The sequence below is a fragment of the Stylophora pistillata genome, chromosome 10, assembly GCF_964205215.1.
Source record: "Stylophora pistillata chromosome 10, jaStyPist1.2, whole genome shotgun sequence".
NCBI classification, from domain to species: domain Eukaryota; kingdom Metazoa; phylum Cnidaria; class Anthozoa; order Scleractinia; family Pocilloporidae; genus Stylophora; species Stylophora pistillata.
This window is the reverse complement of record NC_142528.1, coordinates 21247594-21261325: the sequence shown is the minus strand read 5'-3', so window position 1 is coordinate 21261325 and position 13732 is coordinate 21247594. Positions and strand designations below refer to the sequence as shown.

General features: G+C 39.2%; 2 protein-coding genes across 7 annotated transcripts in view; both read left to right on the top strand.

Annotated features, from left to right (window-relative positions):
* Positions 1-8127, top strand: part of LOC111326020 (uncharacterized) — a 38800-nt gene extending 30673 nt beyond the window's left edge. For 2 of the 6 annotated variants that reach the window (XM_088736263.1, XM_088736262.1), the window contains 6 exons: positions 109-174; positions 574-642; positions 1647-1808; positions 2165-2242; positions 3178-3245; positions 7411-8127. In XM_088736263.1, the coding sequence (XP_088592389.1) occupies positions 109-174; positions 574-642; positions 1647-1808; positions 2165-2242; positions 3178-3245; positions 7411-7554 (587 nt within the window). In that variant the 3' untranslated portion in view covers positions 7555-8127. Of the gene's footprint in view, positions 1-108; positions 175-573; positions 643-1646; positions 1809-2164; positions 2243-3177; positions 7044-7410 lie in introns of those variants that run through there. The other 4 variants (XM_088736266.1, XM_088736261.1, XM_088736267.1 and 1 more) reach the window with 3 other exon arrangements.
* On the top strand, positions 7946-12896 carry LOC111326033 (uncharacterized). The gene is made up of 3 exons (XM_022929959.2): positions 7946-8014; positions 8948-11899; positions 12266-12896. Exons 1-2 carry the CDS (start codon positions 7946-7948, stop codon positions 11885-11887), a joined length of 3009 nt encoding a protein of 1002 aa, XP_022785694.2. The 3' UTR covers positions 11888-11899; positions 12266-12896.
* Positions 12897-13732: the final 836 nt, after the last annotated feature.

Genomic DNA, 13732 nt, shown 5'->3' with positions numbered 1-13732 from the left:
TAATGTTCTAAATGCATTGAAAAAGTTACTTAGTTTTCTTGTAACTACTGTAATCGTATCCGCGAATAAATACGTAAATAATTTTGTGGTATCATGTTCCTAAATTAGACGCTGAGAAAGGACAAGTTTCTTTGATTGAAGAAAGGAAGGATTTAGATAGCGGCCATTCAACAGGTACATAGACTCTTTACATGTGAACAAAAAAGCAGTAAGCTACACTTTCTATTGGCTTATATGATATAATTTCCGACAATTTATTTGGACACCATTTTGAAGGAAACAGAACAACGTTGCAGTCGTCGTTGTCCGGAAAGAAAAAAACCGGCCTCTAAAAATATGAGCCACCTTACGCTTCACATTAAAAGTAGTTGGTCTTAACCGCACATGTTCGATTATTAGGAGAAAATCCAAATTTTTGTTTATATTAATGAACTCGTAAGTGACCTGAAAGGACAACAAAGGAATTAAGATTATATGATATTTAGCTGTATCCGCAGGGTATCTTTATGGTAACTTGCGCTTGATACTTATTTCACAATTACAACTAATAGTATTTAAATGTTTGTTCCTAAGCCAAGGAGGAAGATCAAACTACCCTGCCCCTTGGAGGCTTAATGGGCTTCGATGATGCGACCCTACAAGGTAAAAAACGTTCTGGAAATATGCAAATTCTTAAATTTTTGTGTAGGTATTATAAAATTACGTTTTATAATAATAATAATAATAATAACAATAATAATAATAATAATAATAATAATAACTTTATTTAAAGAGGGTAACTCATGACAGTAATTCAACTGACGAACTAGTGGCCCTCGATTGTATTTCTATTCAGTGTCGTAACTTTAAAACCAAATAAAGTAATCACACATTTCAGAGGAAATGAAAACGTCAAAAGGAACCAATGATCACTCAAAATGAAACAAAGCCAACTAGAAAACGCGACTGACAAGTCAAGACAAATTTCAGTCTGAATCTGATTACCTTATTAGTACTCTTATAAGAAATTTTCGTCATACTAAAATTCTAACATGGCTCCGAGGCTGAATAAAAACAAAAGAAATTATAGCCATTATTGATCCCTCAACTTCGGTGTCATTTCTTTTTGTTTTATTTCCTCAAACCTCGGAGCCAAGTCTGAATTTTAACATATCAAAATTGGCCTATTTTGACGTTCTATAATTTTCCGTTTTCCGCGATTGTAAAAAAAAATCGCAAAATGAAAGACCTGCGAATAAAAATCCTCCAGAACTATTTCTGGTCTTCACGGATATTTGCAGGCACAGGAGGAACTAAAAATAAAAAAATTGTATCAACATAAATTGCAGGAAAGTCCTTTTCTCTTCTTTTTTTCTTATTCACATAGGCAGCTTGTCGAAGAGAACGAAGTATATTTTGAACCTTGCCCTTGAGTTTTTTTTCACAACAGACTTAAATAATTGAAAAACATAGGTACTTTGTGCTTAATGTTACTTGGGCGCACTTAATTTGGAGCCTTGCTCTGTTGTGTCGTTCCTCACCCCCCTTTGTTATCATCATTATTATCTTATATTATTTCATTATATCTATGTTATTTGTATGTTTTAAGGGTGGAAGCTAAGTAAATAAATAAATACGTACTTAATCAGCGTCTTCTTGCTTAACAGCAATAGCCACTGTGTATATTCAGGATGGTGTCGCAGAATTTCGTAAAGGAGAGGTGTCTAGTGCACTTCACTTATTTACGGAAGGAATTCAAGTGCACTGTAAAGATGTCAAACTGAACGCGGTACTGTACGCCAACAGCGCGTCAGCGCATTTCCAACTGGGTAAGAATTTTCCTATGCTGTGACTCTTTTTTGAAGGAATGATGGTCCTCTTTGCTGAAAATTTTTCCAGGTGCTCCCTGAACTAGTACTATAATCCCGCAGCTGCTTTTGGAGCTGTAACTACTACTAACCGCTGCTGTAGCAGGAGCTCTTCAGAATTATACTGCTACTACTGGTGATGCCACTGCACTTAAACCTGTTACTGCAACAGTAATTTCGGCTTCAAGCAGTAATTAAATAAGTCAATCGTAATTCACACCGATGTGACCAACACTTTCACGATGGAGGTGTGGTAGTGGTACATCTTTGTGTGAAATCCCCAAAAGTGACCAGGGACCGTTATTTTTTTTTCTTAGGAAATTACAGAAAAAGCCTAGAGGACGCAGCTGTTGCTATTCGGTTAGACCCGTATTTACCGAAACTTGCATTTTTAGGTAAGATTTCTGTTTTTTGGCAAGCCGATTTACCCGATCAAAAGCGTATACTCCACTCTTTTATGAACGCTCAACCATGGAACGGTCGAGGGAGAGAAAGCAACAACTAACTTTGCGATCTTCATCTAAAGCCAATTGATAAAAACATTCTTTAGTCCAAGTACATGATTAAATCAATAGAAAAGTTAAGAAATGCTGGTACACTATAATCCTGCAGCACAAGTTTTGACCCTAATATTAAGAGAAGGTTGTTTTTGTTATGAAATCCATGCAACTAAACTTTAGTTTTATTCTGAGGTGTTTTAAAGTCTTAGTAGATCAAAATTGTGCACGCAGCAATGAGCTCGCAAAGAGAAAATACGCAGTCTCTCGCATCGGTTTTGAAAGAGAACAAATCGGCCATTATTGAGAATGATAAATTTTGAGCAGCTTAGCGAATGATCTAATATTCTGGACCTGCAAATGCCAGTCCAAACGCCGGACAAGCGGAAAGCTTAGACCTAGCCCTAAGAAAACCTGAAAGAGTTTGGCCACAGAGACCTCGATAAAATGTTCAGGACATTCTTCCTTTTTAAGCAAAAATAAAAATGTCCCGTCCCCTCTCCCAAATTTCACTGATTTTCCGATCATTGAGGACCCAAATTGTGAATAGAAGGGGAGGGGGGTAAAAACAGTACTTAAAGTTATGCCAAATGTTACTTGTGTCTTTTTAGGAGAAAAGCTCCCAAATATTACAGTTATAATGATTATGAATAAATCTTTACCAGCCAAAGCAACTGCAAGAGACTGATTCTGTACGTTATAAAATTAATTTTTCCTCCCCGTTCGCTGCGTTGAAAACAACTTTTCAATGTGGGTAAAATATGATCGTTAGTATATGCTTTTTTCTTTGCAATAACTTACCCTTACTGTAAAACATTCCTTCTTTTTTTCAGGAGATAATGCCTGCAAAAAGCTATATTTGCACGAAGAGCGCATAGCTTGGCTTCAGAAAGGATTAGAAGTATCCTTAGAGAATGAGTTTTCATATGTTACCGAATTCAAAGCAATACAATCCATGTTACTGTTATGACTAGAGCAAGGAGCATACATAGTTTACATAGTTTACATAGTTCCGCTACAGCAAATAGTGAATCATGTTGACCCAAAATATTTATGCCGTGGAACCTTTCCTGAAAGAAAGTGATAAGCGGGTAGCTCTATAGCAGTTCAAGGGTAAAACTCAAAAGCATATATCTGTAGGTTGAAGAGAGGCATTTCAGATAATATTCACCGGATAGTTTGATTTAACTAATAAGAGTCCTCAGTACGTTAATGGGCTGCGATTTTTTTATTAGAATATTGTGAATTTTATTTTCTTACCTCGAGGTTCCTTGACCTTCAATTCGTCGTTGTTGACATCAGGCTCGCCTCGGTTGCAGTCTTAGATTACCTTAGATTAAATTAATTCACACTTCCTTGGTTTTCGAGCAAAATTTTTCGAAGTATCTCTCTGTCAAAATAAACGTTCGCTGGTTGTATGCCTGACAACACCCCACGAAATCCACACTTCCTTGGTTTTCGAGCAAAATTTTTCGAAGTATATCTCTGTCAAAATAAACGTTCGCTGGTTGTATGCCTGACAACACCCCTCGAAATCTCACAAACACTTCTGTACAAACTATGTAATCAGTTTTGACTTAGGATCGGACGTGAATCACTTAAGTGCAGCTGATCTCATTCGTTCTCCAAAATTTTGGCTTTGTTCTTCCTCTTGAGGCAACAACGCCGTGAAACCTACCGAAGACCGACTTTAAAAACATCAGCGGTTTCATCTTTCCATAAAACCTATGCTACTTTAAAATCGTAAAATAAATTAATACCCGCTTGATTTCCCTTTAACTGTACACTGATAACATTCTAGATACCATACACAGTTCAATTTAACTAGCTACCTATTACCAAAACATAGCATTTTAACAAAACTGAAATTTCTCGATCTTTGAAACATCCCGCTTCGCCAAGAGGGAATCAAACTTCAAGAGGGTATAGAAAAGAGTAAAAGTAACCCTCAGGTATACACTACCCAAGAGGGTATAGAGAAGATTAAAAGTAACCCTCAGGTATACACTACCCAAGAGGGCATAGAAAAGATTAAAAGTAACCCTCAGGTATACACTACCCAAGAGGGTATAGAGAAGATTAAAAGTAACCCTCAGGTATACACTACCCAAGAGGGTATAGAAAAGATTAAAATTAACCCTCAGGTATACACTACCCAAGAGGGCATAGAAAAGATTGAAAGTAACCCTCAGGTATACACTACCCAAGAGGGTATACAGAAGATTGAAAGTAACCCTCAGGTATACACTACCCAAGAGGGTATAGAAAAGATTAAAAGTAACCCTCAGGTATACATTACCCAAGAGGGTATAGAGAAGATTAAAAGTAACCCTCAGGTATACACTACCCAGGGTATAGATGAATTTCAAATAGCCCTCCGGTACATGTATATAATACTCAAACCTGGAGGATCATTCAATACTTTTTCAATAAGACTGCGGTTTGTGCAATACTCATTTAAAAAATAAGGCGGAGACAAAGCTGCTAAAGGAGGGTAGCAAGACAGAAATTAACTTATATAACCATTCTTCTTTCCCAATTCCCAAATCTTGGTACCAAGCTCGGCTAAACTTAAATGAATTCCCCGTGATCATTCGACTGTAGGCATTTCCCGCCAAATCTATCTGGTAGTTTACTGTCAAAAGAGATTTGATCTACCGTATCAACAACAGGAATAATAATTCAGTTGAGAACTCACAAATACATCTGCTGGAAATTCTCGCTGTTTAAGTAGTGCGGCAGAGAGATCAAATGAAGATGCAACATACAAGTTGTTTGGTTGCCTGGCGTTGAACGAACAGCCTTGCTGGCGGGCTTGAGACCACTAGCGTGACACTACGTATTTCATCGGAGAGTCGACGAAACTTTTCGTTCTCTGCAGAAGCATTCAGCCCAATTCCACATTAATTTTTCGTTAGCAAACACTAGAGCTTTTTCGGGCCGACATTGGATCCTGTAACTCTTGAAAGTTCAGCCGATCGATCGAAAACTTCGGCCTCCATGATGCGATCGCGATAATCGATTCCGATTCAAGATTCGTTGTGAATTGTTAATTAATAAGTGAACCTTCAACTTATAAAATAACAATCACAATGGACGGAAGGTTCCTTGCCGAGCTGTCCGTAACACACAAGTACAATACCTGACGTTATGCATTATACATGCGAACGAAACAAGTGATTTGTATTCCAAAGGCTAACGTGCGCGTTATTGTTCACAAATAAAACAGACATGGATAGCTGAAACTTTATATTTTAGTGACTCCTCATTTGTTATGAGGTAGGTTACAAGATACTAAGAAATGCAAGAGTATTTTTGAAAATGTAGCAATGTTTTGCCATGAATTTTAAATTACAGCTGAGGAGGCTACACGCATTTGTTTCCTTTTTTTCGGCATTCTTCATCGCCTCAAATCTTTTTATGCATTTTTTTTGTTTTAAGGTACTCAGTCACATAATTCAAGGGCTCGTTTAATGCTTCGTAAGCTGTTGGCTGTTGGTTTATCTTCATGGCATGCCCAGTTTTCATTAACCGCATAGACACCTACCGACTGGAAGTGTTAATGACAGAAATGATAGCGCCTCTTTGGAATACATGCTGCGAATTTTTTCCGGGTCCAAAGCTCGTCATGAGCACCAACATGGCGGATGCTTAATTTGCATAAATGTATGACGTCAACTTCAAACGGAGAATTCTCAAAGAATAGAAGGCAAAATTCAGACCCGTCAAAAAGTTTTACAATGACATAATTGTTTGACCGCCGCCCAGTTAGCCCAATGGATAGTGCGCTGGACTGTTGTGCGGGAGGTCGAGGGTTCGAGCCCCGGCCGGACCAACACTCAAGATCTTAAAATAATTGAGAAGAACTTGCTGCCTTTCTATAACATAAAGAAATGGTTAGATATTCTAGTCTTCTCGGATAGGGACGAGTAAATAGAGGTCTCATCTCCTGCAGGGTTGGGGTAGGAGAAGTTAATTTCCCACACACGAGATTACTGTGTAATGGATGTCCTCCCCTGGGGTGGGATGGTGGGTTTGTTGTGAAGGCCGTAAGTTAGATAACTTACGTTAAAGTGCTACTGCGACCAAAAATGCACCTTTTTTTTTCTCCTCAGAGGTTGAAAGTACTTACCCTAAGTAATAAATTTGCCAAATCTTAAGGCAAAACTCCATCGAGAAGTAATATTATTTTCCCTGTAGATTTGTGATCTAAACGGCCGCCATTCTTGGAACTATAGAACTCCGCGTGAAGAAGAAGAAACTGGGTCGAGAACGGAAGTGACGTCAACGACTCAACAAACGTGGTTAATTTGGTATGCTGCGAGAGGAAGTTGTTTTTCTTGTTCTGCAGGAAAAAAGGATTAAAATTCGAAAGAATTGTTCCCCAGCTTTCTTTTGCGTATTTCTTGTAAAGGCATGCCTTCGCGACGTTGTCAAAGTGAGTCGATGACGTCACAACTAAAACCGTTGTAGTTATTTTCGCGGGCTCTCCAGTGTGTTATTCGAGCAGTGGCGGAAGAATTTTTAATGTCTTCGCGGCGCTGTTTTTAAGGAATAACTTTGTCAAATTTGATAAACTTAAGCTTATTCTTATAGTTTAGGGTCTAAATGTCAGGTTAACACCAGAAAATTGGGAAAATAAAATGCAAAAATTTCGTCTCAGTAGCACTTTAAATAAAAAATATTGTATTGTATTGTATTTTTTTGTTTTTCTTTTGAGTCTCTCAATGGCGTTCCGACTCACTTGCAATGTCGTCTTGAAACACTTTCGAAAGGCTTTTTCGCTGCACCAGACATTGTACGAAGTAATAACAACCTGCTTTCAGCAGACCTGAGAGAACGTTGCAACAAGTTTCACGAGTTACCCAATGTGTCATCTCTTTTTGCAACGAAATGTTAGATCTACCATTTCTCCAGAATTAAGTCCAGTATTGACATTCCTCCGCTGAAAAGAATAAACATCTCCTTCATATTTTCCTGTTGTTATACTCAGATCTCGGTCGAAGTATGTAAAACTGAGAAAGTACTCCTTTAAAAATAATGTTACCAAACTTAACTCTTTAAAGATTGTCAACACAAAAGATTACCAGGCCAAGCAAACCGAGGAGGAATGTGTAAGTGAATTCATTACTCCACCGCTGAGCCATTTTAATCATGTTAGGGCAACAAAAGGACAACATAATCCAAGGTGTAACATTGTACAACCATGAAAAAACACGAACGGAGAGTGGAGACAGAAGTTTGACTTTCAAAAATACCCACCTTTTAGCTTCATCGTTAACCTTATGTCGAAGGCTCCAAAAGTTTTGGTGAAGGAATTTAAGACCTTGTTGGTCTAATATTTTCCGTATGCCAGTAAAAAGAGCGTCGTATGGTTGTTTCAGAATATCGCTGACTGCTAAAAACCTGTACTGAGATACCATAGTTTTCGAAGTCGCCTCCCGGATATTTTTAGTGATAGACCGGTTAAAAGGAGTTACAGCCTGATCATCCTTATTATTTCCTAACCATTTTTTAGCCAGAAACACAAACTTAAACTCACATTTTGTGATGAGCCAAGTTGCTGATTCCTTTTCAACCTTAAGCACTATATCTTCCGAAATGCCAAGGTTAAATCTTCCGCACAGCAAGTGGTTCAGGTTATTCTTTTGCAAAGTTGAGCTTCGACGGGTGAAATGCAAAGAAGGTGGTATCACATCACCAAGGGGCTTATGAATCTTTCAAAATGATGGAAAGAAACACGCACAAAATGAGCTTTTGATCGGCAGAAACTGAAAAAGCCTGCCGTCTTCACCACCGCCTGCATAACTAGATCAGTCAACTGCGTGAATAAAGAGTGCGCTCAATCTGCTCTCGTGATTTTGTCAAAAACGTCATTAGATTTAAAGCAAAGTTAAAGATACGATGCGTAGTCAACCAGCATATTAAAATACTCAAATTTTGTAGCGTCTAGGTGGAGGCCGGTAAAAGCCTTGAGTATAGGTAAACAGTTCAATTTTTTTCCGATAATCTCTACGCTGTATTTATCGCATTTAATTCAATTACAAAGGCAAAAGACATAACCAGTTTATGAACTATGTAGATGAATTTAAAACGATGCCATAAGTTCTTTTTATAACCATAAATTTGACAGACAGGTTTTCATGTACACTAAAGATTGCTTTTTCTAAAATCTCGTTAAGTCATGTCCACCATAGCAACCTTTCATTAATGTTATTTTTATACGGCTTTTACGAGTTCAATGTCGTAAATAAAATAGCCGTTTCACAGGGCTAGTGGCAAAATCCAGAGAACATTTTTTTATGTTAATTAATGTTTTACTAAGTCATCGGGAATTGTTTATGAACGAAAAGTTGCATTGTACAAGACCATGAAATTTAATAACATGCACTCACAAAAGAGCAACACCTACAAGCATTGATCACGCCTAACAAGAAGTAAATATCTTCTAAAAAATTTCGCAAAGCTTTTCGTTACAAAGGCCTGTCTAAGGCTAGTACCTATTACTTAAGAAAAACTGTCGCCTAAATATCTCTGCACAACTTGTGGACTGAGAGTACAATACGAGTCGTTTAAAAATGTGCCGTTATATTTTTCTCATAGAAAAGTCTACAAGGACATATCTATTACCACCTTGGAAATGCTTATGATAGCCTAGGACAGTTCCAAACAGCCATCAAGTACCATCAACGTGATCTAGAAATTGCCAAAGAAGTGGGAGACAAGGCTGCAGAGGGAAAGAGTTATCGCAATCTCGGTAATGCTTATGATAGCCTAGGACAGTTCCAAACAGCCATCAAGTACCATCAACGTGATCTAAAAATTGCCAAAGAAGTGGGAGACAAGGCTGCAGAGGGAAAGAGTTATTGCAATCTCGGTATTGCTTATCGTAGCCTAGGACAGTTCCAAACAGCCATCAAGTACCATCAACGTGATCTAGAAATTGCCAAAGAAGTGGGAGACAAGGCTGGAGAGGCAAAGAGTTATGGCAATCTCGGTAATGCTTACAATAGCCTAGGACAGTTCCAAACAGCCATCAAGTACCATCAACGTGATCTAGAAATTGCCAAAGAAGTGGGAGACAAGGTTGGAGAGGGAAAGAGTTATTGCAATCTCGGTATTGCTTATGGTAGCCTAGGACAGTTCCAAACAGCCATCAAGTACCTTCAACGTCATTTAGAAATTGCCAAAGAAGTGGGAGACAAGGCTGGAGAGGGAAAGAGTTATTGCAATCTCGGTATTGCTTATGGTAGCCTAGGACAGTTCCAAACAGCCATCAAGTACTATCAACGTCATCTAGAAATTGCCAAAGAAGTGGGAGACAAGGCTGGAGAGGCAAAGAGTTATGGCAATCTCGGTAATGCTTACAATAGCCTAGGACAGTTCCAAACAGCCATCAAGTACCATCAACGTGATCTAGAAATTGCCAAAGAAGTGGGAGACAAGGCTGGAGAGGGAAAGGGTTATGGCAATCTCGGTATTGCTTACGATAACCTAGGACAGTTCCAAACAGCCATCAAGTACTATCAACGTCATCTAGAAATTGCCAAAGAAGTGGGAGACAAGGCTGGAGAGGGCAGGAGTTATGGCAGTCTCGGTAATGCTTACGATAGCCTAGGACAGTTCCAAACAGCCTTCAAGTACCGTCAACGTCATCTAGAAATTGCCAAAGAAGTGGGAGACAAGGCCGAAGAGGGAAAGAGTTATGGCAATCTCGGTAATTCTTATTGTAACCTCAGAAAGTTTAAAGCAGCCATCGATTGCCATCAACAAGCTTTAGAAATTGCTAAAGAGGTGAGAGACAAGGCCAGCGAGGGAAGAACTTATGGCTGTCTTGGTTGTGATTATTATGGTCTCAGGCAGTTCAAAACAGCCGTCGATTACCATCAACGTTATCTAGAAATTGCCAAAGAAGTGGGAGACAAGGCTTCGGAGGGAAAAAGTTATGGCCTTCTTGGTAATGCTTATGGTAGTCTAGGACAGTTGAAAACAGCCATCAAGTACCATCAATGTCATCTAGAAATTGCCAAGGAAGCGGGAGACAAGACAGACTTGGCTATTTCGTTGGGTTCCCTTGGTGTTAGTTTTGAAACGGAAGGAATGTATCTTAAGGCTCTTGACTGCTATAATTCCAGTGTGGCGATGTTCAATGACACTAGAGATAGTCTGACATCGAAAGATGAATGGAAGATTAGCTACCGTAGTCAACATCAACACGCATACACAGGCTTGTGGCGTTCTTTGTTGAGACGAGGGAAAATTACGGAGGCTCTCCTTGCTGCTGAAGAAGCACGCTCGCAAGCCTTGAAAGATCTGATGGATTTCAAATATGGCTCCAACGCAGAAAGCTATTGGTCACCTTTCCAAATTCGGTCTGCTTATGATTCTTTGAGCGACGTTGCATCAAGCACAATTTTCATGGCAGTTTCTGGCCCAGTAATTTTTCTATGGGTCGTTCAGGGCGGCAAAGTTCATTTAAGAGCAACGGAATTCAAGGAATTCTCTTCAGAAGAGGAACTAACCACCTTACTGAATAGGCTTTATATAAATGCTCTGAAAGAAATTGGTACACGAACCGTGAAGTGTGAGAATCGATCACTTGATGATGATCGCTCTGATGAGGCAGTAGTGGAAGACAGGACCCCGCATGATGTCTTTCATCCATTGTTCCGAGAAGGAAATACTTTAAAGAGGTTGTACGATATGATAGTTGCCCCCATTCTTGACCTAATTGACAGCAAGGAACTGTTATTTGTTCCGGAGGGTCCTTTATGTCTGGTACCTTTTCCAGCATTCGTGGACTCCAAGTCAAAGTATCTGAGTGAGGCCCATTGCGTTCGAGTTATTCCTTCCCTGACCACTTTGAAAATGATAACCGATTGTCCGGTAGACTTCCATAACTCAAGCGGTGCGCTGCTCGTTGGTGATCCATGTTTAGAAGGAGTCCGTTATGAGGGAAAGTCGCTAGCTAAGCTGAAATTCGCAAGGAAAGAAGTGGAGATGATTGGAGAAATTCTAGGCATCGAGCCCCTCGTTGGAGTAGCAGCAAAAAAAAGAGAAGTACTGGGTCGACTGTCCTCAGTGGCCCTAGTGCACATTGCAGCACATGGAAAAATGGAAACGGGCGAAATTCTCATGTCACCAAACACTACCATGGAAAACGGCCCACCTGAAGAGAAAGAATATTTATTGACGATGACAGATGTCTTGAAAGCTGATCTACGAGCAAGACTGGTTGTGCTTAGCTGCTGCCACAGTGCTCGAGGGGAGGTTACAGCCGAGGGGGTGGTTGGCATTGCGCGAGCGTTTCTGGGTGCTGGTGCTCGCTCTGTTCTGGTTTCCCTATGGGCACTTGGTGATGAGGCAACTCTAGAGTTCATGAAATACTTTTACGGAGAACTGTCGAAATTGAAGAGTGCCAGTGAAGCCCTCAATAGAGCCATGAAATGTATGAGGCAGTCTGAGAAGTTCAACGAAGTGAAGAATTGGGCACCATTCGTACTCATTGGTGATGACGTCATCCTTGATTTGAAAAAATCATAGAGGTCGTCAAATGTAAGTACATCTAAATTACTGATATACCGAGAGGTGGGTGAGAACACACTTGGGGTATCTGGAGGTTTTTTTATATTCTGGTATTTTGAATTGAATCTCAAGTGGAATAATGAGACTTCAAATAAGCCTGGTTTTCATGTGAAAGAGATAAGCCACACATCTGAACCAAGGTAATTTCTTTGGTTGGGGATATTTTGTAAAGAAAAAAAATTAAAGCCAAAAACAAGAAACCATTACCTGACTATTTGGGTTATTGTGTGTTTGTTACGGCATGAAAAAGCAGATTTTGATAAGTCTTTTTAGTGGGGGAAGTAATTAAAATGTCTGTTATAATAGTATTTGTCATTCTTTTGTTTCTTTTGATAGGATGTGTTCGTCGAAGATGTATAAAGCCATGACGACACCATGGGTGGTTGGCTTTTGACGACGACTGTCTTCACCCCAAGCGTAAAAGAGGACTTTTCATTTTATGTTAAATATTTTTCGTTATTCATATCTAAGTGAATAAGCGCTAAAGTCTATGAAAAGAAGAATTAACACAGAGTCAAAGAAGGAATGAACTGTTCATATACTATAAATAAAAACTTGGTAAATCGCTTGGAAGTGCCTTTTTAAAACTGTGTAAGCAGAAGTATATCTAATGTTCTTGATGTTAGGATAGACAACTTTTTTTTCTAGATAGAGAGCAGAGTATTTTAAAAGTGAAAGCTTTAGAAAGGCATCAAGAAATATAACCAATTGAGATCGGTCTATTTCCTTGTTTTTGCTTTTGTGCTGACTTTCAGTGGCATTTACAGGACTTAGTTATTAACCGTCCTTTGCACAGAAACAACAACGTGAAATCACCAAAATTTGCAATTTATTTAAGTTTCCATTTGGAACTCAAAGCTGCTCACTCGCGTCATGCTGATGTAGAGCAGGGTGTGGCCCCGTAAGAGGTCCTTGTCATTATCTTCTCACCGATGCTTGTTTTCACGAAAGCTTTGAGAACTTGTGACATTGATGTGTATTCTTTTGTATTTTATATTTTTATTTCCCTCCATTCCAGTATGTAAATATATATACAATAGTTAGGTTATAGTTCATACGTTTTATCATAGCGCTGGTAGTGCCCGTGGGCAATATGAAGGGAATTCTCTCTTCCGATCGCCTACCTGAGCGCTGCTGGATTTTGGCTACTTTTATCCGGCAAAAGAGAAAATCGAAAATCTCTCATTACATTGCACATCCTGTACTGAGCATAGAAACACGTAATCAGGACCGGGTGGGTTGGTTAAGATAACCCAGTGTTAGTGTGAAATTTGATTCCAGATCTGAAAGCTCTAGAAGAAAATTCAGTTTAATGCCATTTTTCTATACTTTGATGATTAATTGCTTTTAAAACGAATTGTGGAAAATTATCCCCGAATGGCTTTTGAACAGAGAAATATAGAAACGTAGACCAAAATTTCAGGTTGGCGTTAATCGGCTTTCGAAGAACTGGGCCCGGGCGAATAAGTGCGCGCATTTTGAGAACACGGTGTTGTTTTTCAACGGAAACTTAACGGTATCTTAACTGGCTCGAAGCCGTATTTTAAAATCCAAATTATTAAGAGAAGAGAAGCAGGCTTTGGCATACTAACCAGTCCATTTTGTTTTCCTTACTGATAGTTTCATAGTGCAATGAAAACAGAACAGCTTTACGGGCCTGTTAAGTTACCGAGACTTTCGAGAAACGGGCCTCAGGCTCCTAATATAACATCCATTCAAAGTTGTATCACAGCCTTTTGGATACCAAAACCACTGAGTGTGAATGGGCTTGGGTTCGGGCCCTGGATTTCAGAGGCTTTCAGA